General features: G+C 39.5%; 1 protein-coding gene across 3 annotated transcripts in view; it reads left to right on the top strand.

Annotated features, from left to right (window-relative positions):
• Positions 1–27,941, top strand: part of adgb (androglobin) — a 37,260-nt gene that overhangs the window by 6,640 nt on the left and 2,679 nt on the right. The window contains exons 7-33 of one of the 3 annotated variants that reach the window (XM_056363574.1): positions 426–512; positions 2,208–2,368; positions 4,355–4,428; positions 5,291–5,465; positions 5,864–5,957; positions 6,493–6,643; positions 9,249–9,294; positions 10,253–10,364; positions 10,544–10,607; positions 10,782–10,880; positions 11,484–11,592; positions 11,894–12,032; positions 13,727–13,841; positions 15,050–15,217; positions 15,454–15,592; positions 16,017–16,151; positions 18,153–18,246; positions 18,957–19,088; positions 19,250–19,403; positions 19,712–19,899; positions 20,218–20,384; positions 21,276–21,337; positions 22,939–23,050; positions 25,245–25,402; positions 26,396–26,551; positions 26,744–26,834; positions 26,968–27,070. In XM_056363574.1, the coding sequence (XP_056219549.1) occupies positions 426–512; positions 2,208–2,368; positions 4,355–4,428; positions 5,291–5,465; positions 5,864–5,957; positions 6,493–6,643; positions 9,249–9,294; positions 10,253–10,364; positions 10,544–10,607; positions 10,782–10,880; positions 11,484–11,592; positions 11,894–12,032; positions 13,727–13,841; positions 15,050–15,217; positions 15,454–15,592; positions 16,017–16,151; positions 18,153–18,246; positions 18,957–19,088; positions 19,250–19,403; positions 19,712–19,899; positions 20,218–20,384; positions 21,276–21,337; positions 22,939–23,050; positions 25,245–25,402; positions 26,396–26,551; positions 26,744–26,834; positions 26,968–27,070 (3,285 nt within the window). Of the gene's footprint in view, positions 1–425; positions 513–2,207; positions 2,369–4,354; positions 4,429–5,290; positions 5,466–5,863; positions 5,958–6,492; positions 6,644–9,248; positions 9,295–10,252; positions 10,365–10,543; positions 10,608–10,781; positions 10,881–11,483; positions 11,593–11,893; positions 12,033–13,726; positions 13,842–15,049; positions 15,218–15,453; positions 15,593–16,016; positions 16,152–18,152; positions 18,247–18,956; positions 19,089–19,249; positions 19,404–19,711; positions 19,900–20,217; positions 20,385–21,275; positions 21,431–22,938; positions 23,051–25,244; positions 25,403–26,395; positions 26,552–26,743; positions 26,835–26,967; positions 27,071–27,941 lie in introns of all 3 variants that reach the window. The other 2 variants (XM_056363572.1, XM_056363571.1) reach the window with 2 other exon arrangements.

Genomic DNA, 27,941 nt, shown 5'->3' with positions numbered 1-27,941 from the left:
TTAGCTTTTTCTGTATTTATTATTTTTCTGAATAAATTTTAATCATGAACACCAACACTAATATACTAAAAATGGCAGAGTTCACAGAGTCCGTCAGGAGTCCTGACTGGTGTCATTCTTTAACATGATGTTAATAAAGACAGAAAACGCACAGTCCTTCACCATTTTTGAAGGAGAAAATTACATCTATTTGTGTTGTCAGTTGGTTAGCAACAGCATTCTCATGAGTTAACCCTCTTAAAGGGGCCAAGCATATTGTGTGCTCAATTTAACATATTGAAACTATGACCTCAAAAGTTCCATCTGAGAGCGGTGCCAATGCCACTTTGAGTGGTTTAAATAGAGTGTCTAGTTTGTTGCATTTGTCTTTTTTTTTTTAATAATCTGTTGTAGTTTAATAATTTTCTCATGTTTGCTTTTTTCAGTGTCGTGCCAGAGGTCTGTGGGGAGATGGGTGAGTTCACATTTATCCACACCCTCACCGCCTGGATCCCAGAAATCAGGCCTATAAAGTAAGTGGTCCACTCCACTCTTCTATCTCTGTCTTCCTCACCTCTGTCTTTAGTTGCATGTTCTAAAATTATATATGCAGTCCTCTTCATTGTGTCATTGATAAAGGGTTTGACATTCTCTTCCTTTTTTTTAATTTCTCCTTTACAAAAAAGTGAGAAGCAGACAGACTATCTAATCTGTAGTAGTTTATCACAATAAAGGCTGTGGCACAAATTGACTCACACAGTCTGGCAAGGTTTACATTTTCCCTGTCAAGTTCACTATTTTGTAAAGTATACTGTAGCAAAAGCATAGAGATTGTGAGTGAGAAGTGTATCTGTCTACAGCAGTATGAAAAATCACACTTTGGGAAAAAATGACTGAGGTCTAAAATGGAAACAAGGAGATATGTAATAAAGGGGGAGGAGAGGCAGCATGCAGTGGAGAATCTCAGCTTGTCAGTGATGGAACTTTAATGGGGCAACAGTGTTTTGGAGTTGAGCCGGGGAATGTTATTCTCCCTAGCTCAGCAGGTTAGCTTCTGTTAGTGAGTCGCCTGGGGAGTCTATCAACACGTACAGACATTGAGCATGACTGTGTTTTTGTTTCAGATTGATTTGTGACACATGGGTATATACTCTTATGTGCACATATCCATGAACACACCCACACAGAAGGTTTTATTTACATCATCCACTACTGTTTTAGCAATATTTTCGCTGAAATTTTTTTAAAATTTCATCTAATGATATTATCTGTAATTGTACTAACATATATTATATTCTAGTGGCATCTGGTTGGCATAAGAAATCTGGGGATGTTCAGTATTCTAACTGATACTTAGAGCAGCCATTCTTGTAATACAGAAAACTATATCCAAAGTTATATGTTAAAAAAAAAAAATCACTTTTTTTAAACACCCAGTATTATACTCAGGTGCTTCATTATCAGCCATTGTTACTACCATTCACAACTGCTGAGCTAACAAGATGGAGGACCTGTTTGTTTGGGTTGTGTGATTTTAAAGATTGCTCAGTCTTCTCTCTGAGGCTGCTGAAAAAGGGGAAGTACATGATGTAATTCAAACCAGATTTTAACCACTTGGCAGAAGAAAGAGCTGGCAGTCATGAGCTCTGCAGACACAAACTGCAGTCTTCTTATTACAGATTTGCACATGTCCTCACATGACAATGACATGATCACGCTAAAAACCACTAAAGTGTTCCTTTAAATTATTTGTTCAAGTGATGTCCTTCAAATAAGGTAACATCTCTCTCGACCTTTCACTCGCTTATCACACATGAAGGTGATGCTCACTGTTTATGGTATACAAAGTTCAGATAGTAGCCTAGCATTACCACTGTCAGTCTGACTGTGCTGAGATGGCCCATAAATCTAGGAAAGTAAGGAGGTTAGGAACCAACTGCTCCAAACTGTTTTTTCTCCAACTTCATACCTCAGTGGTTTTGTCATTATATTGTGTTGTGTCTGTGTAGTTAATGAAAAATATTGTCTAAAGGATGTGTTAACATCGAGAGAAGATTGTACTATGCAACCTACTTTATTTTTGAGAGAAGGAGATATACTGATGTAAATGCTGCAGCCCATTGTATTGCTCAAAAAGGGGCAATACAAGAACAATAACTGAAAAATAATTGAGAATGAACTGATAAACTAACCTGTAACCAATTATATTCTCTTTAACCTCCTCTCAGATCTGTGGGAGATATCTGGAATTTCTTACAAGATACCATTCCTATATTTACACACCCGGGCGAGAGCTTGCCAGAGACAAAGCCTCAGACTGCAGATCCAACTGCTGGGAGAGATTCCAGCCTGAACGACAGCAAGAGCCAGCTACCAGAGCAAGAGAAAAGTAAAGGCCAGAATTGTGCCACAGTCAGACACACACACACACACACACACACACACACACACACACACACACACACACACACACACACACACACACACAAACATAGAGAGGCACACAATTATGCACACATGCATATCCACAAACCTACATCTCAATTACACACTCTGCATGCACATGTAATTGAGTGAGTCAATAGATTCAATCATCCATTAGACTGTGATCATTGTATGCACAGAATAATGTGTATCTATATATATATATATATATATATATATATATATATATATGTGTGTGTGTGTGTATATGTATTAGGTATATTTGTATGTATGTATGCGAATGCACAGTGTGTGTAAATCTCTGTTTTTTCCCTCTGCATCCATAATTCAACTAGTATAGAGCATGACAATGAATATTTCATTGTCCCACAGAAACTTGCACTTATCAGTGATTCCATTTTCTTATAGCAGTAATAACCTTTGAACATTTGCAGCATTCATATTATTGCTCCGCTGATTTGCTTCAGGACAAAAAAGACACCAGGTCTAAAGTCACAATCATGCCATACTGCAAATGTACATCCATTTCTGAGCCCTGTCATCAGTCAACCAGTGCTGCCTCTTTCCTGTTGTTTCAAGCATCACTTCCTGTTTTCCCAAGCTCATATATTATGAAGTGCAGGAAGGGTTAATGCATGTATGGTGGACTATAAATAAACCAGCAGAGGGAGCAGTGGCAGGGTGAATTATTTGGTGTTCCCGCAGGGCAGAGGAGCCTCCCAAGTCAAGTGTGGTTATCTGATGAAGGCAGGATTGAAACATGTCCTCAGAAAAGCGTTACAGGCTTAGAGTTGTTTCAGGTCATTGCAGCAGAGAGATAAAACCTTTATTAAGGCTGTAGAATTAATGAAAAGCAGAGTTTATTGTTGAAATACAGTTTTGAATTAACATCATCATGCTCATCATTCTTGGCATTGTGCAGTATATATCTTTTATAAAGTGATGCAAAAGTAATAATATGGGCCAAAATTGCCCTCTCGTATAATAATTTGTATTGCATTCAAACTACTGACATATTCAAAAATACAATATGACATTTTTTTGTGATTGGACAGCAGTATGAATTAAAATTCTTTCTCTCATATTCCCCCACCTGCTCTTTCCGACAGTAATCTGTCTCTTGGTCTCGCCTACATTCCCATTTGTTTACAATAATTAAGTGTTAGTGTTAGGTATTACCATAATGAAATGGCTTGCGGGCACAAAGTGGTATTACTTCACAAAACATTTATGTTTTAATGAAATGCATTGCATGGTGCTTACACACACATTCAAACACAAAAAACTGTACACATCCTCTCTCTCGCAGTTTCAATGCTCACTGTTATATTCCATTGAAATGCATAAATCGAAATGCATAAATCACCATGCAGTGTGAGAACCACTTCTCTGTTCAATTCTTAATGTGTAGCCTTTATGTTAGTCTGGCAGTGCTCCCATCTCTCTTCACCATGGTCCTTCAAATTGATTTTCCATGTCTCCTGGCGCATGCGCTCCTTATACAGTATACTCTAAGATGCACTTAGGAGGCAGGGCCATCCGTAGATAACCTAGATACTGTATCGTTGCCTTCGTTATATCCATGAAGGCCAGTAGTGCTTTCATATTTCCAATGATTCACTTAACATTGATTTGGAAATTTTGTTTCATTTTCTTTTGTCAGTATTATTTTGCATTGCTAGATGGCTCCAAGTTTTACTATATCAATATATTTAATCAGAGTCAGCCACTAAAATCTACTGTTTCATGATACATTACCAGTTCTACAATATCAGTCACCCTATATAGTATATATACGTGTGTGTCCATGTAGCTGTGTGTGTGTTTATGTGACATTGTGTGAGTTTGCATATGTCTGTTGGGTTTACCTGTGCTTATGTTAATGAGATTACCTGATTAAATAAAGGTCTTCTTTTTCTGTGTTTCTCAGGTAACCCAGAGGTAGTGGTGTGTGCCAGCTACTACCCTTTCCAGCCACATAATTCCTTTGGGTTTGGCCAAATGGTATAACTTTTCACTATTCCTCCTCTCTTGATTGCCACATATACACACTTGTGCTTTCATTACACTGTTATGTGACACATCCATAACATCCATCCATGAAAATGGTAAATTACAATTAGATCTTTATTGCAGACTTGGAAGCAGTACAGAGATCCACATTATGATGCAAATACTGTATAGTCTTGGTGCAATCTGGCCAGAATGCCTACATAAGCATTTCGAAGAGAGAAAGGGCAAGCTCAACTGTGATATCATCTTATCAATGACCTAAGCAGTACAAATGGGTCTTATTTATTTTTATGTTGACCCAATCTGTGGACCCAAATAAATATACAATGAATATTTTGAATTGTCAAATTTTATTGAATGAACTCATATATAATTATGATTTAATCAAAACTACTAACACATACAATTGAGTTTCAACGCTTTTTAAAATATGTACTGTCTAAGTCACCTCTGTTATATAGCACAACATTGTGAAAATGCACTGAAACCCCATAGCAGTGGGTGGTGGAGATGAAACATAACAGTGCTTGTGATCTGGGGGCATGTTGTGTTCTATTTGGATGCTTCGCCTCAACAGGCTTCACTTGTTTTATTATTTACACCCATGCAAAACCTAATTGGTGGACAGTTTCCAGGAGGTGCTTATAAGATCTCTACACTCTGATCTTGGATCAGAATCCCCTTATGACATTTTGAAGTGATTCACCTGTAGAGCTGGTTACAGGTGACAATGAATCTCAGTGTGGAATTATATCTTTAAACTATATTTTTTAGATATTTTGTTAGTTTGCATTCTCAGTGAGTGCTGCATGTGCGTTAATTTCTGTGAATTTGTCTATGTGCCGGATCACAGGCTAATTCCTCAGAGTCCCTGCGTCGATACAGTCTCTCCTGGCTGTACAGTCACATAGTCCTGTTGACCAGAATCCGGGCATGCCAGCTGGAGGCACCACACAAACCACTACCTGTGCCCCGCTGGAAACTCATCCGCCAGCACAAGGAAATTGTGGTCACTGATGAACCACGGAGTGAGTGAGAGACAGACAAGGAAACAGGGAATAACAAATGTTAAAATTAAGTTTGGAAAAAAAAGGTGATGAAGGGGAAACCAGGAGGAGGATGCAGGGGAGGATATCAAACAAATAGTGTAGGTGAATTTCATAAATAAATATGACTAGAAAGGAAAGAGAGTGTTAATGCAGGAGATTTAGAACCTACAGTACAGAGGGCATGCAGTCCCACATGCAGAAATGAAAATAGGAGGGGGATAGGTACAATATTTCTGTATTGTAAATAGCTTCAGTTTTGGGCATATCTGACATCAGCTGATCTCTGAGTGAAAAACAGAAAATTCAGTAAAAAGTCAGAGTGTGAAAAAGCAGTGTTGGCATGATGTGTGAGGATTTTTTATTTTCTCTTTTTGCAGAGCTCCCTTTGTCAAAACCAGAGCAGTTCATTGAGGTTGCCAGCCCTTTCCTCTCCTACCGTGTCAAGAGCAGTGTTGACTCAATCTCAGAGCAGTGTGTACACTGAAATGATCTAAAACTCAAAAAATTAAGTGAGATGTATCGTTTTTTCCCTTCTGTTCTTCTGCTCACTTAGCCATTACAAAAACCTGTGCTCTGATCTCCCTATGGAGGAAAGATGAATGAAGTAGATTATCATTATGACATTACTATTTTTCCTTTTCCTATCTTCTTCCTGTTAATCCATTTCTTACTCCTTTTCTCCCTGCAACAGGCAAATGACATACAAGCAGCTGACAAACTGAAACTATCGGGCATTTTTAGCCATATATATGGAAAACATCTGTTTTCACTTGTCTATTACTATACTAGCTGAAAGAAATGTTTGCCGACATTTTTAAGCTAAAGTGAAATGCTGCTCTGGTGTCATTTGATGTAAATAATGTGACACGTATGATTCATTTGCACTGTAGATGATATGGTTTATTGCTTCTAAATATGTAACCATGAGATGAGGTGCATGCGTGGCATGATGATGATTTGGTGAATGTACTGTATGTGCACATGAATACGTGTCTTTGTGTGTCAGAGAGACAAAGCAGAGCGCTCCGAGGAAGCTTTCCTCTGGGTCCCCTCTGGTGTCCATTGCTGAGAGAGCAGAGACTGAAGACCGAGAAGGCCTTGAGCCTGATGCAGCTGAACGCACCACTAACTCACCAAACAGCACTGACAAAATAGAGGTACAGAGAATTACTGTCTGCTGGGCACATACATTAAGCATGTTGGTATTTAACACTTTACAGAGCATTTTGTTGTTTAATATAGAACCTTAATTAATTGTGGTTACCCAGAGCCGTTTATTTAATAGCTATGAGGCAAAGCTATTTGTCCACAAACAAAGATAGTAGTAGCTGTCTGCAAAAAATTGTTGCCTCCTCTTGTTATTTCCTTTCTTCCTATTTTTTTCTCCCTGTTCCCCCACCCCTCTGTCTACCCTGTAAGTATGCAGTTGAAGGCTCATCAGAGTAGCTCTGTGTGTCAGTGACAACAAGGCTGCCATCCCCCAGTCTCAAAGTCACTTCTGTTGTCTCCCAGCCAGGCCACCACTGACCAGGGGCACATCTGCACTAAAGAGAGAACCAGTGACGGAAAGGGAGATGAAGGGGGGTTGGGGTTCAGAGCAGCAGCGGAGAGACACAGAGACGAGGATAGAAACAAAGATAGAGAGGAATAAGGGGGGGGGGGGGACAACTGTACGAATAAGAAAGGAGGGGGACTGAAAAATGGAGAGAAAGTGACAGTTGGACCACGAGAGATGAAAGCGGAGCAAGAAACAGGGAGATATGGGAAAAGAGAATCTCTGGTGTGTGGTGGTGGTGAACGGGGCGCGTGGGTTTCATACAGGGAGAGGTCGTGTACTGCGCTGATGAAAAAAGCAGTGCAATTAGATGGTGAGCCATCAGTGTCTGCATCTCCTGGGGGGTTCATTATTACACTTCACTCCTAGCATACAGAGAAAAAATAGAGTTCATATTAATCGCCCTCTTGTGTAACTGACCAGTTATAGAGCGGTTAGGCTAGGGCAGTATGGACACGCTAATTTGATGTGTCGTTGGATATGCGTGTGCATACATGCACTTGTGTGGATTGGTTTGTGTATATGTCCTATGTGTGCCACATTTATACTGAACGCGTGTTCCCGCTCTTCGCAAGGTGCGTGGTGGGTAACGTGCTGACAGGACTGTACATCAAGTGAGAAGGAGTTTTTACTGTTTTTGATCCCTCTGTTTCTGTCAACGCTGGCAAACAGACTCAACCTCTGTGCCTAGCTCCTAGAATAGAAAAAGGTGGTGTCACATGATGTCTCTAATACCCTCAATGACCTACTCACTCAAATTTAGTGTGGGTTAAAGCATTAGACCCTGGAGTAAGCGTGCTGTTTTAACCTCTAATATGCTTGGAATGTGGATAATCACTAAAATCACTAATTCATTATAGCCCCTCCATGATTTCAGTTTGCTGATGCCAGAGAACTACACTACCCAAAGTCCAGTTTGGGCTGTGAGATCAATGGGTTTCCATGTGCCTCTGAACTGCCACAAAGAGATTTTTGACTTAATTTTATGTCATTTTTTTCCTGTATGAATTGGGTTACAGTTCAGAGGAACATGTGAAATATGTAGAGTCTATGGTGAAATGTGAAATATGGAGAGCAAAGATTTAACTCTGGCTATGTAAAATAAAGCCCCATGGGATTAAAGAAATGCGGCCTCTTCCTCCCATCAACCCATGTCTGTGATTTGATCACAGAAAAAAACACTGCCTCCTCTGAAAGCAGAAGCTTAAAATCCCAGGAGGCTTGTGTGTAAGATCTATCAGTCTCAGTGTCTTCTTACTATAGGATGGTAAGACAAGCGATCGAATAGAATGGCAAGATGTGGGTGGACACGACTCTTTTATACACACACAAACTAACACACACACACACACACACACACACACACACACACATACATTTCTGTTGCAGGGAGGTATTGTTATATTGGTGGAGAGGAGGTCAAGTGTGCCTCCCAATCACAATGCTTTTTTCCATCTGTCTGGGTTTCTGGTTACTTATTCAAATAAGTGGTGACTCACACACACACACACACACACACAGACACACACACACTCTGACTCATCAGAGAGTCTTGGCAGAAGTTGCTTTGAAGTTATACGACACAAAGCCATAATTCTTATTCAGAGCCGAGTAAACTGTTGGACATTCACCAAGATTTTTCCTCAAGGGAGCACTGTTTGGGAAAAAAAAAAAACCTCAAATGAAGAGGCCTGGAGGAAGTTAGTTGATACTAGTTGATACAGGTGTACCACTCTCCTTGCACTTGAATCCAGCTTTGTTATCATAGCTAATGCTCTCCAGACCACATCATGTCCTGCCTTGCTCAGACAGAAGAATATGGTATTTGAATGATTTGATAATGACTCATTAGCTATATTTCTTTATTGTGTTGGGCAGACGAGCATGAAATCAGAGCTGTTGAGTAATTCCCCTCTAAGAGTAATAACATGTTAAACAACATAATAACTCCTCATCTGTCACTGACAGTCGAAGTAAATTAGAGCTGGTATTCCCTGGTGGTGTTTTTAGCAGGGGAGGAGCAGCCCTTGTCACATTAAACAGTCTCGTGTCCTGTGGTGTTCGGCGAGAATGGCGCAACACCACAGCTGACATAGAATCACTAGAGGGTGGAGGCGTATCTCATCGCAGTGTTACTCTATCAGCAACTCACTGTTCATGCCTCTCTCACTCTCTCTGTTTTTCTCTCTCTCTCTCTGTCCCTCTAGGTTACTGCAGAGGACAGGAAGAAGGACGGTGGTGACATCTCCAATGGTAAAAGCAGTTCCTTTACAATGCTGGGCCCCTCGTTCATGTTGAAAATAATCTGTACCTTATCTGTACACAAGATCGCCTTACCCGGGGTCAAATATTAGGCTGCCAGAAAGGGCAGATGCTCATTAATTCTGGTTTATTGGACTAGATGAATGTAGTAAAGGTCTTCGTTATTGGTTGATTTGACTAGCATCTGTGCAGCGTAGTCCAATTAATGTGATTAGAAGAATTTGCATCTCTCGACTCCACTCCATCCATCTTTCTCTCCATGACTCGATCGACACTTTGAAGAAGATGGGACTGAAATTATGTCTTATGACAACCGGCCAATTCCCTGCCTTCTCTCTGCCCCCGTTTAGTTGCTTAGTAACACCTGCAGTTTGAGTGAGCAGATCACCATTGCTCAGCAGCAGAGACATTGGACCTCGCCGCCTCAGCTTTCTGATCAGACTCTCGCTTTGAGTAGAGCTCGGGGGCAGAGCAACTCTGTGTGTGTGTGTGTGTGTGTGTGTGTGTGTGTGTGTGTGTGTGTGTGTATATCTGCGTGTGTGTGTGTGTGTGTTTTTGGGTTGAGAGTGTGTTTGTGTGCATACGTCTATGACTTTGCTCGGCATGCATTGAGATAGTGGGAGTCAGTGAGTGGGAGTATGGATGTGCATGTGCGCTTACACTATGCCATTATGTGGGAGTTTGGCCAATTCGATTCACTGTGTTTAAGATAATGATTTGAGTCTAGGATAACTTGCTATGATTCACAAGAGGAAAGGCATTTTGTTACTCGCAGCATTATGAAATAGGAGATTTCACAATTCTATATACATTTGGTGTTAAGTGTAGCATGAAAAGCACCAGTCAACACAGATGCTTCTCAGCTTGATAAGGACTGATAATTGCTGCAGATGTGTATTATCAAGAATGAATAATTTTAAATAAAGTTCTATTTATAATCCCACTCCAGATGGACCCAAAACTTCAATGAAGGAGCCTGTAACTCAGCAACTCTCAGCTCCTGTCAAACCCATCCTGCAGCAGACCTGGGTGGACCTGGATGACTTTGCTAAATGTTTTCAGTGAGACACACTCAGACACAAATATGTACTTATGGTCTGCAAAAAATCCTGTAGCAGTATATAGAACAACAAAACAGTCTTAAAAATAGGTTAGTTGAGGTGCCTAAAAAAATGATTTGTCATTGCTTTTATTAACTAGGCACAAAAATAACTAGCATTTATTTGTGTTTTTATTCTAGGGCTCTGTTGGTGTTCCATAAATCACAGTTCTACCCACATCATATCTATAAATCTCACTTTAAGGTACAGTATGCATCTCAAAATAACCCAATGATTAATTTCTCCATGTTCACTTTCCAGTGCTGATACATTCTAAGCTTACATTTATTTTACCACATAATTCCATAAGTTTGTGCTTTGACACATTCATGCTGTTTGTATTTGATATATTGCTATTAACTTAGCTGTTGTCTGCAGAGCACCATCTTGTCCAAAACTGCAACAGGTAGCAACTGCAATGGATCGTCTCTTACCACCGGACCCTCCCCCATGACTTCTGCTGTAGCAAGCCCTGAGGTACACACATGCAAAAACACACAGACACACATTGCACACAAGCGAATCATTCACTCATCATACACTCTTCTGAAATCATCTGAAAGTGACAGTGGTCATTTGTGTTAGCGCAGGCCTTTTTCTGACTTTTTGAGTGTGTGGGTGTATATGTTTGCATGTCTGCATGTATATAATGCTGATTCAGATTGTCTTTCTCGTTACTCTTTACCTCTTCTCTTGTTCCCTATCTGTCTTTTTCTTCCCCTATCTTCGTCCCCTGATTTGTCTATCACTCTGTCTTTCTCACAGGTTTTTCTCATATCTCTACATTCACCATCTTGGCCTTTCCTATGCAGGTGCCACCTCAAGTGCTTCTTTAGCTCACTCAGCTCTTTTCTATCTCTTGATATTTCCTGCACTCACCTCCTTTTCTCCCATTTTTTCCTTCTTCTGTAATTTCCTCCAGGTTCTCTTCCACTAAGTCACCTTTTATCCATCATCCCCACTATGGCTTTCTGCTCTTTCTCTCTTTTTCTGTTCCTTGTCTGTCTCTTACTGATAACTAAGTCCAGTATATATATATATATATATATATATGTGTGTATGTATGTGTTTCCCACCAAGTGTCTAGAGGTGAGAGGCACTCACTACCTGTGTGTTGACAGCCTGCAACCCTCCCAGATCCTCATCAGCTTCTCTGCTCTGCTTCACTGGGGAGATACAGCTGGGGAGAGTAAGGATTTATCCATACACACACACACACACACACCCACACACACAAAGATACTCAGATACAAAAGGATTTTCTGAGTGCAAGTAATGTAAGAAGCTTTACTGGAGTCTTCAACTGCAATTATAACTCTCTCCCTCAGCATACACAAACCATACCTACATCATAACCAATTTGAAATATACCATTTATGTAAATATTGATAATAACTGTATGAATTATGAATTTGACCTACTGTTTTAGTGATATGTGATGATGGTGTATGACCAATACCCCTTTCACTCCCCTCTACAACACCACTTAGAAAAGGAAATGTCAGCAGCATGTAGGTCTGCAGTTCTCACAGCTCAGCCTCACTCCTGGAAGAGTCTGCAGTCTCAGCTGCCTGTTCTCACCATCAAGACCACCTCCTCCAAGGCAACCATACTTCACTTACCTCCAGGGTAGGACAGCATTGATTGTTTACTCTTCAGTCCCAGACCAAGTAGTTTTTCTACACATGCAATCATAACCTAGAAAACTGACAATTGTGTTCCAAATTAATCAAGCTTAAATCAAAGTCCCTTGGACATCATGGAAATACACATATCTATCAGTTGCAGTAGCATGTCCTGTATGTACTGTCATTTCATACTTGAATTTTTTTATTTTACATCTTGATATTACCATGTAATGCTAATTAAATAATGTACACTATACCTGCAGGGCTTGACACGTGTCCGCAGTCTAATCTAGTCTTATCAGAGGTTTACAATATCAATATTTCCATTGTATAATGCTTATCAATTATGTCAATTTTCAGGATACATTTATGTAAACAAAATGTTATCCTTTCTCACATTTCAAATTTAAACATTCACACTTACACATAATAACCCCAAATTACCCAAAACTTTAAATCCCATCAGAAGAATGTGTCATAAAAATGTAATAATTTTTTGCTCAGCACCCTTGAGATCTTTTGATGAAAGAAAAAAATATATAAGCATTTCACTGTTGTTGTGGTTTTTGCAGCTATGCAGAGATCTACTTAAAGCTATTAAAGTTAGCAGAGGGTATCTGCCTACCTCAGATGCTCTGAAAAGCAGTAAAAAGCATCTGTCCTAGTCTCTATTAATGGGTGCTACTTGGCCTAGAAGCAGAGGGCCTAGTTTCTGGGGTCAGGTGCAGGTATGAAGCAGTGCAATTACCAGTGAGCCATAATCACACACATAGCACTCAACTTATCATGCCCATATGCCCCATAGTACACTCTCTCCAAGAGATAATAGCTGATATGTCCATGCTCTTGGGCAGCAATCATTTTTAAAACACTTTTTTTTCTGTGTCGCTGTCTACCCATCTGTATGTGGTACAGTATTTACCCTGTGTGTTTTTCATCAGTAATTCTTAAACATTTCCTGCTCATCTTTTAATTTTGAGTTAGAGTTATTTGTCTTTGCTCTTTTGTAAGCCTTCCTTTTCCTTTCCCTTTCCATTTGTCTCTTTTTCCTTTCTTCTCTCTGCTCTTCCTGTATTCCTCCCTTCTTTTCTCTCTCCTCCATTTGTTTCCCTTTTGTATGATCTCCTATTCTTCTACAACTCTAGCCCAGCTCTGCCTCAGTGCCCATCCATGTAGTTAGACTGTGATGGCTGAATTATGTAAAACTAATGGGGCCAAGTAAGTGGGGTTCCACTCTCTTATGTCTGACCAGGCCTTGTGAACTGAGCTTGGCACTTGGCAGAGAGGACATTAGGCTACAGCTCTTTGACTGTTTGACCCACTCACTATTACTTGACAGAAACATAGTTCCACTATAGACTAGAAAGGGATTTTTATTCAGTGGAATGCGCTGTTGTTTCATGTATTTTCCATCAGTTGTCGGTCACTATTACCTGCAACTGTGGAGCCACAGGGTGGTGAGTGGGAGAACACCTCTGTATTTCTCACAATTAATTTCTTGTATTTTTAACACTAAAACTAATGGTTGAATTGGTAGCACCTTATGCAGCCTTTGACAAAGAGTTGTGAATAGACCTTTTTGAGTCTCTTTAAAGGGTCACATACCAAAAAGGTTGTGAATCACAGTTTTTGAGTTATAAATAGTGCGCAGTAAACCTGGATTGTGTGTGCCTGTTTTCTCTCTTTCGCCTCCAGGCGCCATGTCTTGTCCTTCCACACAAAGGCAGCACTGGGCTACCACATCCACCTGTGCAGCAAGACACCTTTCATCTTTGGGGATGAAGAAATCATAATCTCACAAGTTACCAAGGTGACCAAGGTCTAAAGTTATAAATTGACAGTGATAGTAATTCCATTAGACACTAAAGCCTTTGTGAATTTAAGAGATGATTTTAATTTGTTTGGAGTAGCAAACACTAAACAACAATTTATTTCATTTTCATTTATCTGTGAATGTTGTTTTAGAACTGAGAAGTCTACCACAGTCGCAGGAATCATTAAAAAACTTAAATTCTACGTGTCTAAATACACACAGACCTGTCAAGATATACAGGTATATGCCCCTTCTTTCATCTGACCACCCTCTCTGCTCTTTTCTGCCACCTGCTGCTACCAGATAGATACACTTTCACATTTACATTTCTGATATAAGGCAGGATATGCATTTTGTTACAGTTTCCCTCTAAATTTCCAGGTCTCTTCCTTGCTCATTAAAAAGCGAGTGAGTGAGTGAGTGAGTGAGTGAGTGAGTGAATGAATGAGTGAGAAATAGAGTGGTGACTAAACAAATGAACTAGAAAACACTCAGAGCATGAATATTTCTTCTCAGGACAATCCTTGCATTTTTTTTTTTTTTAATTAAATCTTGATATTTTTAATCTAGATATGTGTTGGACCAAGGAATCTCTGAATACAATCTCTCCCTCTCTCGCGCTCTCTCTCTCTCCCTTAGATTTATATAGATAGATGTCGGAGCAATCGTCATCTAAATCATGGCTATATCTAATCATGATTATATATTCAGAACAGAAGAAATAGAAGCAAACAGAACACAGTTATGTTGAACATAGAAATGGGCAGGATGAAATTGCCCATGTTAAAATGTCGTCTCTGTAATATTTTTGGAGTAGGGATTATTTTAGCTTCAGTTTAGGAAATCACATTATGTTAGTAAGATGATTGCTCTGCTTTCTTACTTTGTCCCAGTATTTGTTTTGCTTAATGTATCATTTTTTCAAAACCATTTTTTTTATGTGAGGAAAAAATGAATGCTATGGTAGGTTCATGTATGTGGGAAAACTATAAAACTGCTCTTATTTTATCTGTAATCCACACTCCAGCACAGTTTATAACCTGTTGTAAATATCATGTAAACAATCCTTATATGTTCCACCACTGAAATTCACTGAAATGTGTTATGGTATTGTGGGCATACTGCTTTGCTGTTGTATTTAACTTGCATTCTGATTAAATTGCGGAAGTAAATAAAATTTTCCCACTGCTTTCATCTTTTAACAGGAAAGTGCTCGTTTCACTGAGCAGGCTTCGTCCATTTGGAGAGCCCTGTCCAGAGTGGTGGCTTCCCTCAGTGGTGAGCAGGACCAGCTAGCAGCCAGAGGAACCCTAGAAGAGGCTCATTGTCCCCAAAACATCAGTGCCACCCTGGGAAAATTGGAACACCACAAGGTAGCTTGGTTATGGTGGCAGACAAATTGTACATTTATGTGAATACCTCACATTACTTTATACCTTGGTAATTGATTGACAGTTGCTACATCTACAAGCAGATAAATGCATGTTGCATATGTTATTCTAATATCTCTCATCTATTTCCTTTTTGTGTGTGTGTGTGTGTGTGTGTGTGTGTGTGTGTGTGTGTGTGTGTGTGTGTGTGTGTGTGTGTGTATGTGTGTGTCCAATAGGTGTTTAACTCTGCCATTTACCATATGCTGTATAAGGCTCTGGGCAGGAAGCTGACAGCAGAGGAGCAGTTTGCTGTACTGGCCCTCACTGCCGACCCTTCTCTCTTGGCCGCTGGCTGCAAAGAAGACTCACCTGCATGTAGGTGCCATTTGTGTGTTTGTGAATTTTGTATGTTGCCCATTTACATATATTTGTGAGTGTATACGTAAAACATTTAATATTGGGTATCACCGATTTAACAGTTTTTGTCAGTTGCACAAAACTTTAAACACTATTCCTTAAACTGTACAACATCCTCATTCCCCTCTTACAGTGAGTATGACTGCTGAAGTCAGTTGATTAAAACACTGTATGACACCTACTCTACCTAAACAACTTAATCAAAGTATAGTATAAGATTTCAGTCACATAACAGTGAATCAAATTAATTTCAAAATGAGTTTATATGTTATACAGTATGTATGTTTAATATTTTTTACTGTCATTGTATGGTATTTCACAGTTGTCATTGTTTGATATTCATCCATAACTAACATTTTTCTGCTATTACTCTGCTGCTAAGTACATACAGAGTCAAAACCTCCAGAAAACTGGAGAGACAGGCAGCCAACAGACAAGGAGGTCAAGGCAGCCACCGTTCTGCAGGCTGGATTCAGAGGGCACTTGGTGCGAGAAATCCTTAATGCCTCAAAACCTGGTAAACACATCGATACACACAAATATATTAATTCGCGTATCATGATCAGGTTTCAATCTTTCAGTTGAATTTGTTCTTTTAATTAGACGGTGTTATTAGATTTAGCTTTCTTGTTTGAAGGACAGATACATCTGCAGCAATGGAGCAGGTTCAAGGGGCTAAACAAAAAAAAAACATCACAATGCCTGTGTTTCATATGTAGATTATTATTTAGACACACACAAAACACCTTCTGCTTCTTACATTCACTGTTTGATTGAGCCCGATGGCATATATTGAGCCTCTGAGCAGAGGCACAAATATGTATTGATGAGACTGTCACTCTTACTAATACACCCTGACAGATTAGGGGTGGCCAGGGAGGGGATACACACACATGTGGGAAACACACACACACACACATGCACACAACATTCCTGCATCAACAGAAAAACCTCTCAATAGTGACAGCAAGTGAAAGATGGTGAAGAGAAGACAAGGCTACACTGGACAGTTTGTAGGAAAGAATGAGGGAACAAATAGAGGAAGAGAGCTGAGAAGCTTCTCCTCTAAATTTATTCAGCAATCTTACTTTGGAATAATTTTTTCTTTTTGTTTCTTGTACTGTTTCAGGGCCAGTTATGCTCATGTACAGGTTGCAGATAATTTAAAAATGTTCCTCAGTTTCAGTTAAATTATTTTTGTTATACAAGTTTGTTTAGTGATAGTGGTAATTATCTCACTTTGATGGTGCACCACTGTTTGTTGATTCCAGAGGAAATGCTGGAGGTGACACATTGCCCAGACATTCTCTATTTATTGCCAGGGCCTGAAGCTAACTATGTCTTCTCTTGGCACAACACGTGACACTGTCACCCTCTGAGTATTTTGCACATATGGGAGAATGCACACCCTCATTAATGCAGCATTTGCATAAAACAATGCTGTGCTATAATGTTGATGGGTTTTTGCCTAATTTTTTATGGCTTGAAAATGTGGTTCAAGCATACCAAAGATCCAAAATATCCTAATCATTATGGAACCCATCTGCCAGCAATGCTAAAAATATTGTTGGTGGTTATGTTGCATTAGTATGGCTAATGGCTGATAAGCTTGACTTCTATGAAATAGAGCTGCCATGGTTCTCTCAAATTTTATTGATTTACTTGTCAAAACACTTTGTGCTTTCAGAGTGGCATTTGCAATAATGGCAAAACGCCACTCATATTTTAAAACGAATTGGCATTTTTTTTTTTTTTTTTGATGGCCAACTTGCTCAGCACATTTGTGTTTATACCATGGTACATAGTATAAACTATCACTGCTTACCCCACATTTCTTTATAGCTCTCTTTCTCATTACTCTTTTCGCCTTTATGTTCTCCTTCCCCTCTTGCCTGTCTGCCTCTTGTTCTGTCTGTCTGTTGCCTCTCTTTGGTAACCATCTTTTAGTTATAAAGATGATGGGAGATCTCATTTCTCAATAGCTACACTTGGCGACTCTAATGGCTGCATCAATTTGGAAAAGTGACCATTTGAAAAGAGAGAGCTGAGGAAAAGGATGGAGGGATGGACGGAGGATGTGAGGACACCTATGCCACGTGGCAGATGTGAAAACATCTATCACTCAGTTGTCTGTTCAGTGTTTCTCTTAGTTATATGCATAAACACACACTTAGACACACACACATTCCCATGAACACATAGTACTACATCTTTTTATCAACGCGTCAGTTCTGTCAGAGTGGTTACCTGTCCTGTGAGATGAGTGTGAAAGTTAATGTCTAGCTGTGAGTAATCTCCTCCTATCTCCTCTTACTGAATGAGGCAAAAATGCATTTTGCAGTTTCTCTTTCCTACCCTGAACTAGGTCAGCTACAACAATTTTATTGTGTGTTTGACATCAACATGGATTGTGCTTCATCATCTTTAATGGTGGTTATTTTTCTGTGTGTGTGTGTGTGTGTTGTGTGTGTGTGTGTGTGTGTGTGTGTGTGTGTGTGTGTGTGCTAATGTCATCCAGGCACGAAGGAGAATCTCAGTGCATCTAAGATCCTTTCAGACATGTGGCCAAAGATTGAATCAGATGCAGACAAAAATGCTGTCTTTTTGCTACGGTAAATGAAGTATATATTTTGCACAAATACATAATTGCAATGACTCTTAGAAATAAAAATGTATTAATCTTGTATGCTTACTCTACGCACCTTAATGCAGCACAAATTAATTCACACAAAAGTCATTCTCTGAGAGAATATGAAGGCATTTCTACCACAGTCCTGTGCCAGTGCTGTGTACATTGTATGCCATCCGTTTAGCCTCTCTGTTGCACCGCATGCCCAGAATATGCTCCCTCTCCTGGTTGTGGCGGCCTGTGGCGGCCAGGCAGGGAGCATTTTCCACATTGTGTTCCATCTTTTCCCAGTGGTACCATCTGCTGTTTATCCTCTCCTTGTTCCAATCGGCTAGCAGCGTCTGCCGAATGACCCGCTGCCTCGGGAAGTATGTGTGCGCATGAGCGTTCAGAGCTCGGTCAATGTGTGCATGGAGGGTAGGGTGGGGGTTTGCTGGGTGTTGTGAGCCTTTGAGCATGTGTTTTTCTTAACTGACAGAAACATCCACTTCAACCAAAGTTCGTGCTGAGATGTGAACTACTTTCCTTCAATCTGTTTTTTCCACTGGATTTAATTCATACTCAGAGTTATGTTTTCTCCAAGAAGTTTGTGTAAATTATTTCTGAGCATAAATTTTATCATGGTCTTTTCACTATATATGTGGTCTTAGTACTGAATTTAAAGTGCTCTCCCCTTCTGTGTTTCCTGTACAGGTATATTATTGACCACTCTGAGAGGAAAGCAGAGCTCTATGCCTGTCAGCAGGATGACTGGACCAAAACCGCATTCGCTGATTACTCTGTCTCTCTTCAAGATACAGCCAACTCCTGGGTCTTGGTCTTTAGGTTAGAGAACATTGTAACTTAAAGGTTAGGCTTGTCAATGAAAGAGAATTCCCAAGTTGTATTGAAATATCTGAGTGAATTCAGGTGTAAATGACTGATGCACTGCATTTCAGAATCTCAAACAAATCTTGTTGTTTACTTTATTTTTGTTATATGTGAAGAGAGGTATTCCTGGTTCCTCAGGAGATGCTGTTGGTACCAAAGGTCTACTCCCCAATCCCTAATTGTCTGTTGCACATCATAAATAATGACACAGGAGAGGAGCTGAACATGGTCTTCAACAAACTAGCAACCCATGTCTATCAACCCAACAAGGTCTGTAAATGCTACCAATCCTTGTACTTCAAGCTTTCATGTACATGACATTTCTTTTGTAATTTTGGAATATTACCATATTCCCAGTTTTCCTACCACCATGATAAATCACTCAACATCAGGAATACTTCCTGCCTGACTTAATCAGTCATTGGTTACAGACTTGTTGTCTATTACTGATGTAATACTGTTGAGAACATTTCTGATTTTATACATGAAATAAATCCTAAAAGAGAGATTTATTTTACACACTACCTCTAAAAATATTTTGATTTCATAATTAAACCTCTCGGTGTCTCGTATTCCAGCTTGGCTATACCTTTGTAGCAGAGGCTGTCACACCTGAATCACCCCCTGTTGGTGCCAAGTGGCGGATGCGCTTGATTGGCTCAAGGGAACCCCTTCCAAAACTGTCCCGTGAGGCTCCACACAGCACGTTTTCAGTGAAGGAATTCCGGGATTATTATATCCCCAGTGACAAAAACATCATATGTCGGTATGTCGGGGTATATAAAGTATTTAACTGAAAGGTTAAGTAGAATCATCATCATAGGATTTATATTAAAATTTGTTGTTGCTGAGGGTGTATCATAAAACAAATGTTGTCCAGTAGCTCTCACTTATTCTTTCTTACACTACAGTACGTGATCTGTGATGTTTTATTATTAGAAACAAGGTGTGACAATAATAATTGAACACAACGGATATCCCCTCAACAAAGCTGTTGAAAAAGCCCCTCTTTCCAACACAGGACAACATTGAGGATGCTTTGACAGACTTATGGTACTCACAGTCATTTGAAATTTTCCCATAGTTACTCTGTGCAGGTGACAACAGACATCCTAGGAACAATTCAGTTTCAGACTTCCAAGCCAGATGTACTGATACATCTGTCCATTCTGGACCAGGAGAAAGAGGTGGCTGGCAGCACGGGGAAAGGCCATGTGATAATTCCTGTGTTCTGCTTCCTGGCCAACAAAGGTGAGCAGCTATTAAGTTTAGTAATTGAAGTAACTGTTGAATGAATCTGTGTGTCATGATGTTATTGTACAGTATTTATTTTTATCTGATAATTAACACTAATAAATATTTAAACTAACATATTGAAGCAATGTAACTCTTTCACTGTTTTACTATTCTCAAATTCACTGAGGACTAATTTTGCTTAACTTCTACAGCCCAGTTTACTCTTAAATATGGAGCATCATAGTCATCAGGCACAGTTTCTTGGAATGGATCACCTTATTCATGTTGGTGCACAATCACACAATGTGTTCATTTGGCTTTGGAGCTTACTTGCGGCTTCGAAAGAATTCCTCTAAAAGGCAAAATGATAATTAATTAATTAATTACTTAAACTGAGCAAAAGTTGCTCAATTCAAAGGGAACTGTGAACTGAGCAGGGAAGAACTGAACAACCTTTCATTAGTTCGCAGGGAGTTCACAAGAAGATTACCCATCAGTCATTGCGACTCGGCTGGTGCGACAGTGGACAACATCTTGTAAATCAATCAAATCACATTTATTACATACATTTAAATAGAATAAGTTTTGTAATGGTATCAGTTTTTGTTTCAATATATATGCAGTATTCAATCATTTATTTCAGTAGTGTAAAATGTCCACAGTAGCAGCAACACGTATCCGAGGTGTTTATGTTACCAGGGTGACGCACGGAGGAAGGAGGATGTCTGCGTTGGTGACATTGCAGGGTGTTCCGAACAAAGGAATTTTGTCGAGGGAAGTTCCCTCAACTGATATTCCCGTAGCAGGGAGCAGGGAGTCCTGTTATTGTACATCGGAATGCAACCAAGGACACCTCTGTCTTTTCTCAGACATGACCCTCGTTTAATATCTCTCTTTCTGTTACAGCCCACACAGATGAGAAGAACCAGAGCCAGAAGGGATGCCCCACTCAGGACAAGGGAGTCAAGGTGGTAGACACTCCTCAACTGACAGCTGGTGGGAAATCAGACGAAGAGTCTCTCATCACAGAGACTATGGTATCACTGACAACTATCTGCGTGGTATCTGCTATTACTCAAACACTGTACTGATCTCACTTGCACACGCACACAAGCGCACATCTCACTTTCCCTCTCTGTCTTTCTCACCCACTTGCTTGCTGCCTGTGTTCATATCAATTTTTCACTGCCAGATACAGATAACGCCTTACTTGCAGGCATGCACATACACACACATACACATGAACTTACAGACACCCACATTCTCACTCAGACAAAATTTGCAAGAGGAGAGCAGCATAACTGGAGGGGTGGTTTTGTTGTTACTGTCTAACTTGTCAAGGAGCAGTGATTTATGCATGATTTATGAGTCACTGTATTGTCTGAAGGCCCTATATCTAACAGACCTGTTGTCATTTGTTCGTTTATTGCCAAAGTATAAAGTACACATGATCATCATTCACATACACAAAAAACCCCACACCACACAGCGACTGTTTACTGTGCACAAGTCCGTCAAACTGAGAAAATTAACTAAGGTTTATTTATTTACTGTGATAACTGTCAGTGATACTGGTGATACATGTGGACAACTACCAATCATTTTGTTCCCTGAACAACTACTTACACCTCATGAATAACTACAATTAATTTGATATTTACAGTAGTGAAAAGAGCCTTTTAACACTTCTAAAAAATTTTTGCAACAGACTAAAACATTTGGTTTGGAAACATCAAGCACATGTTACAAAAACTGTACTTTTTAGTCTCGTCTATGAAGTAACACAACACTGTAGTGGCATCAATAGTAATGAGACAGATCATGTCAGATCCCACAGATCAGCAGCAAGCCAGAATAAACAGCTATTGATCAGCACAAAGAACATTGATCAAGACTTGGAGCAAAGGGTCAGTGATTAAGGTGCTGGTCTGCGCCACAGGGACACACACCAGACATATCGATGCTCAGTAATGGTGGATTGATGATGAAGGCTCCTATAGTGTAACGTGTTTGGGACTTAAACACACATGTAAACACATGAAAAACAATCAATACACAATAACACAATAAAGTTTCTGTAAAATACATTTATTTTATTCTATTAAAACTATAAACATTAACATTGGACAAAAATAAAACTGTCATATTTTGCTATTTTTGGTTTTTTTAGCATATGTCCTGCTCTATTAGTTTGAGTCCCACCTTGGAATATTGTCTAAATTCTGTCTTTTCTGTTCAGTGTGATGAATGTACAACCTCTGGTGTAGTCTTGGCTAACGAGCCCTCTGCCCCTTCTCTCCCTTTTTTGCCAAGCATATGCTTCTGTCAAATAGAGCAGAAAACAGCAAAAATGAAATGTGATGTTCTTCTTTAAGATCTTAAGCGTCATCAGCATTAGTGCAGTTTACAGCTGCATGTTCACAAAATAACATGCATCTTATCTTTGAGTTTGCAGTGTTGTATGCCACATGTTATGCTGTATATGTCTTTTTTGATGTATCTGTATATTAAGTTGTGTTTAAACTGTGATGAGGACGTTACACTGATTTTGCTTGTCTGTGTTCCACAGGGTCATAAGTATATGGTGCAGGCAGAGGTGCTTTATAAGAGCTGGGATTTGGATGAATCTCAGTTGGCTTTTGTCCATATGCTCAGAGACATGGAGAAGCATGAAATGAGAGGTAAATACTTCAGACAATCACAAATGCCACATCAAGCAGTCAACCACGTTTGTTTTGTTAATTTAGTAAAATGACATGGATCTTGATTTGAAAATCAAAATGAAAGTCTACTAACGCATTATTCATGGTTCAGTTAGACCCAAAAATCCCTACAATCAGTCATGAAGCAATTTCATTTTTATTATTTCATTCAAAAGTTTTCATCTTTTGAGCCTGAATGGTTTTTCTAATATGCCCTTCATGTTTGTTTTTGCACTGCTTATTTTTGTGTTCAGTGTGAAATGTGTCAGATACTCAGTAGGCAGTGTCAGGGGCCAAGGCAGACACTGTTTGTTCTTTGCTTACGCTAGCCAGGGGCCTGTAATCACAAGCCTAATGAAAGCCAAATGAATACAGCTGCTTTCGCAGATCACGCAGTGTGATTTCTTGTGCCCACTGGTCGTTGGCTCAGGCAATAATCCTGTCCTCTGCCACCAACTCTACTCCTCTGCCTTTAATCGCGCTGCAAAATTGGATCGATTTGAAAAATCAGGGCTTTGAAATTTGCAAGAGCTTCTTTAGAATTCTAAGGTGATGAATTAATTGTGGCATTGGGTGGATGTTGGTGTGAAAAAAGGTGCTGCATGGGTGACAATTTGCATGATTGCCTCAAGACAAATGCCAGCTTGCGGTGCTGAAAAAGCTCTTTTCTATTTTTCCCCTGACAATGGACCTCGTATTTACCCATTCCGTTTGCATGGCATGAAATCTACAGATGATATGTGTGCATGTGTGATATGTGTATCTTTGTGTGGGAGTTGCTCCTAAATTAACAAGCCAGATATCTAGATATCAGATGCATTTTGACTACAGAAAAAGATGAATCATTGAAATTATTGCTGTAATGGCTGTGTGTGAGATGAACAGTATTGCTTAGATATGCTGTGTGTTCATCTAGTCATTTTCTTTTTCTAGATGTACTGTATGTTAGCATGTTAAGGTTTTTGCCAATGTATGCTCAGGTTTGTCCATGTTTGTACGTGTTAGCCAATGTCCACATGTATCTCCAGTGGCTTCCCAATGAGCTTGTGAAAGTGGGTCAATGGGAAGTCAAATGAAGTTGGCTCTTGCCCCCTGGTGCCCTGGGAAATATCTCAGCAGGAAAGTGAATTAATTTCACCCAGTTTAACTCTGTCTCAGTGGTGAGGCTGTGCCCTTGATCATGCTCCGTACATGCTACATGGATGTGCACGCACTGCATGCCACGGCAAGCTTTGAAACCTCTTTAACAAGCAATTTAACAAGCTGCAGTCAGAATACTGTACTGTGCATGTTTAATGCTTGTATATCTATGCATGTTATTCTTTACTCTGTCAATAAGAGACCACATTTTTAGTACCCAAACAAGGATGTTTTAAAACTTTCAGTGTGCAAAATCTTTTTCAGTACATTATACTATTTACAATTCTTAGTTTGTCCAGCTGAAAAGCAGTTTTCAATCTTATCTTCAAATTACAAAAAGACAGATTGATATTTAGATCCAACTTGAACATTGAATTTCTGTATGACTTGAGATAAGAGTAACTCAATGAGTATGCACAAAAGTTGTTCAGGCAGAATGACAGTGTCGGCTAAATGATGGATTATTATGCCTTTCTGTATGAGAGAAGTGAGACTGAAGCTGATGCTTCATTTAAGCATGGGATTGTGCTCATTTTATCTATGAAGTACAACAGTGCCATCTAGCACACAAGCAACCATACAACACATGCAGTGTTTGCCCACGCTGTCACACTCCTATTTCAGATGAGCTTTACTTGTGTTTAGTAGAATGTGAACAGCTGAGTTCATTCTTAAAATCCCTAATGGACGTGGTATGAATTGAACAAGGACACATTATAATTAAATTAATCAAAACATGTCAAACATTTGACTAAGAAATGTTAACATACTTTATTTGTTTTGCACAGATAGGGTATGTTTACACCCTCTTATATGCCACTTTCAGGTATTCATTCTTCCCATATTCTACAGTTCAGGTTCAGGTTACTTTATTTACAGTTACTCACTATAATGTTAAAAGTGTACACTATATGTTTGTCAAAAGTTATTTTGTCAACTTCAGAATATCAAGGCTGAACATTTTAATGTTTCAAATCCTTTTTTACAATAGAATATTTATAATAATAGTCATGTTTTACATTATTATCATTAGTATGCAATCTGGAGAACCTGAAGCGTTCATCCACCACTGACACACCGAGCCATGATGGGCACAATTCTGACACACCCAAAACCAATCGCAAAGGCGAAGGAGACAAGGAGAAGGGGAAGCCAGCTGCCATGTCCAAATCTGGCTCCAGGCAGGAGACGGTAACACATCACCACAATACTGTGACACACAACAACAAAACACCACAACATTATTCTACTGCAAATTAGGACCAGTATCATGCATACATATTTCTAATCCATGAACTCAAGAATGAGTTGTTGAATAATAACTGTTTATGTTTCATTAGTTTTACTGAATTGGATATTCTTATTGGCAATGATGCATAAGAAAACCATTCATTAGAAGGGTTATAGCAAGGTCAAATTCAAGAGACAATATGCACTCACGGCCATGCACTGCTTTTGTATTCTTAACATAGGTACATACTTTTTCACAGTGTATTTTCCACAGTATTCTATGTTAAGACAAGGAAGGTTACAGTTGTCATGTAAAAATGAGCAAAAATAGTTTACCTTTTTGAGTGGAGGGTGTTGAAGCACTTCAGTGGAGTGCATACTTCTGAAATGCCAACAAAAAGAGACTGACATCAACAAAATCCCACAACTGACCTGTGTGTATTTATACTGAGTAGGAGACACTATAATCTCATGTCCGTGATTCTCGGTATAATGGTCTTGGTTTAGTAGTCAAAACCATACCTCCTTTTATTCTCTTTATTCTCTCTTACTCTACATATCAAATCCTAAACACAATGAAATTTGAAAGGCACATTTTCAGAATACTGGTCCCCTTCAACAAATGTCCATTTTGAGCCTTTCTTCAGCATTGGCAGCACAACATTGGTGAAGGTTGAGGACATAATAATCTCTGAATAAATGAACTAAAATGATCTATCACTTACAATAAAGACAAGACAGCTGAACAGAACATATAATTCTGGGTGACTGGCTGGCTGGCTGTGTACCAGACTGTCTGATGTTGCTCATTGAAAGAGACACACTCATAATACGTTGTTGTACGGTGACCTTCAGAATGTGGATGTTGGTGTGTGTATGTGAGTATGTGCGTTATGGTCTCTATTTTGTTTTTGTCTCTGTGTCCTTGGCCTGTGTGTGTATACGTTTGTGCAGAGCCTTGACCTGACTAAGCCGCACTGGACTCTGCGTGTGGTCAGTGACAAGAGTAAAGCAGAGAGCATCGGGGTGAAGAAAGACAGAGAGAGAATGGAGCAGATTAAATCCATTAAGAAAGCTTGGGAAATGGTTGAGCCAGGCCGCTGTGCCAAGGTAACCCAGATACTGACTTTGTTGTGGTAATGTGATCTAATTACTTACCAGTTGGAGTCCTTTTCATTAAGTTTTTCCAATAAGTTGTATCTCCTGTAAAAATGTGAAAGGTATGATTTGGAAAAATGTGTCTTAATATGGGCCTTGTCTTTATTCAAACACCCCAGACAGAAAGTTTTGCTTTATTTTTAGGCTTTACAGTCTCGTCTCCAGTTTCTCAACCAAGTCCAACATCCAGCAAGTGATGAAGCTACTACAGATGATGCAGAAAGCAGCGAGCCCGGTACAATACTCACACATGTACTACATATATATGTGTGTGTATATATATATATATATATATATGGCACTTTCCATTCCATTACGTGTGAAAAACAGTATGGTAATGAGGCCTTTTATAATTGGTTCTTTTACAGCTGCTTCCAGATCTGGTCCTAACACCTCTCTCAGTCCATCTAATCAAAAGTTGACTGATACCTCTGCCACCTATCCTCACATGGACTACATGCCCTTCATCAGGTGCTCTGTAGCTCTTGCAACCTTCCTATCTCTCTTGCTTTTCTTCTTTCTTTCTATTTCATTCCTTTCTTTATTTGGACATGCATATAAAGTTAGAATGATGATGAGAGCAGGCGTAGCCATCACAAGTTGGTCACATAACTATACATTACCGAATCCTCAGTTTCGGTTTGTTGCGCCACCGTGGCTGTTTATGGTTCAGCCTGTTCCAACAGACAAATTAATTTCTTTGCTTAGAGGGCAGAGATGGATAATAATACATAAACAGCCAAGACAGGCTCATCATCTCATTGTATTTTTCTCACAGGCAATTTCTTTTTTTTTCCTGTGGAAGTCCTGTGGGTAATATGCATTGTGCGGTCCAGTTGCCTAATGTAGCTGTTGAATCACTCAGCTTTTTTAGCTTTGTGAGGCTAAATTTAAGCCTCAGCTAAAAGGCCTGACTGCACTAGACTAGGATTTTTTTCGTGCGTGCATGTGTCTGTGTGCACATGTGTATATGTTCACTATGCATGTTCCTATGTTTGTAAACATACCACCATCATTATCCTTATCAGCAGATTCAGGTTTAGGCAGTATCTATGATGGACGTTGCTAGCAATTTCCTGTGTTTGTGACATTTGCTCCCATTGGTGCTGTGAACAGCAGTGTTATAAGGCTATACACTTTCCCTGGCCTGAAAGGGCAATGCATGGACTCCAGAGGATAGTGATGTATGTAATATAGAGACATTGTGTGCAGGCTATGTGGAGAAGAAGCTAAACAAAAAGAAAAAAAAAAATAGATATCCACATCTAGGTCAAATATTGTCCATCCGCACCCTTTAGAACAAATCTAACAAATGTACACCAGTGGGATGTTTTTTAAGTAA

Source organism: Seriola aureovittata, chromosome 19 (assembly GCF_021018895.1).
Source record: "Seriola aureovittata isolate HTS-2021-v1 ecotype China chromosome 19, ASM2101889v1, whole genome shotgun sequence".
Lineage (NCBI taxonomy): Eukaryota > Metazoa > Chordata > Actinopteri > Carangiformes > Carangidae > Seriola > Seriola aureovittata.
Note: the sequence above shows the minus strand (reverse complement) of the source record. Positions and strands in the feature narration are given on the sequence as shown.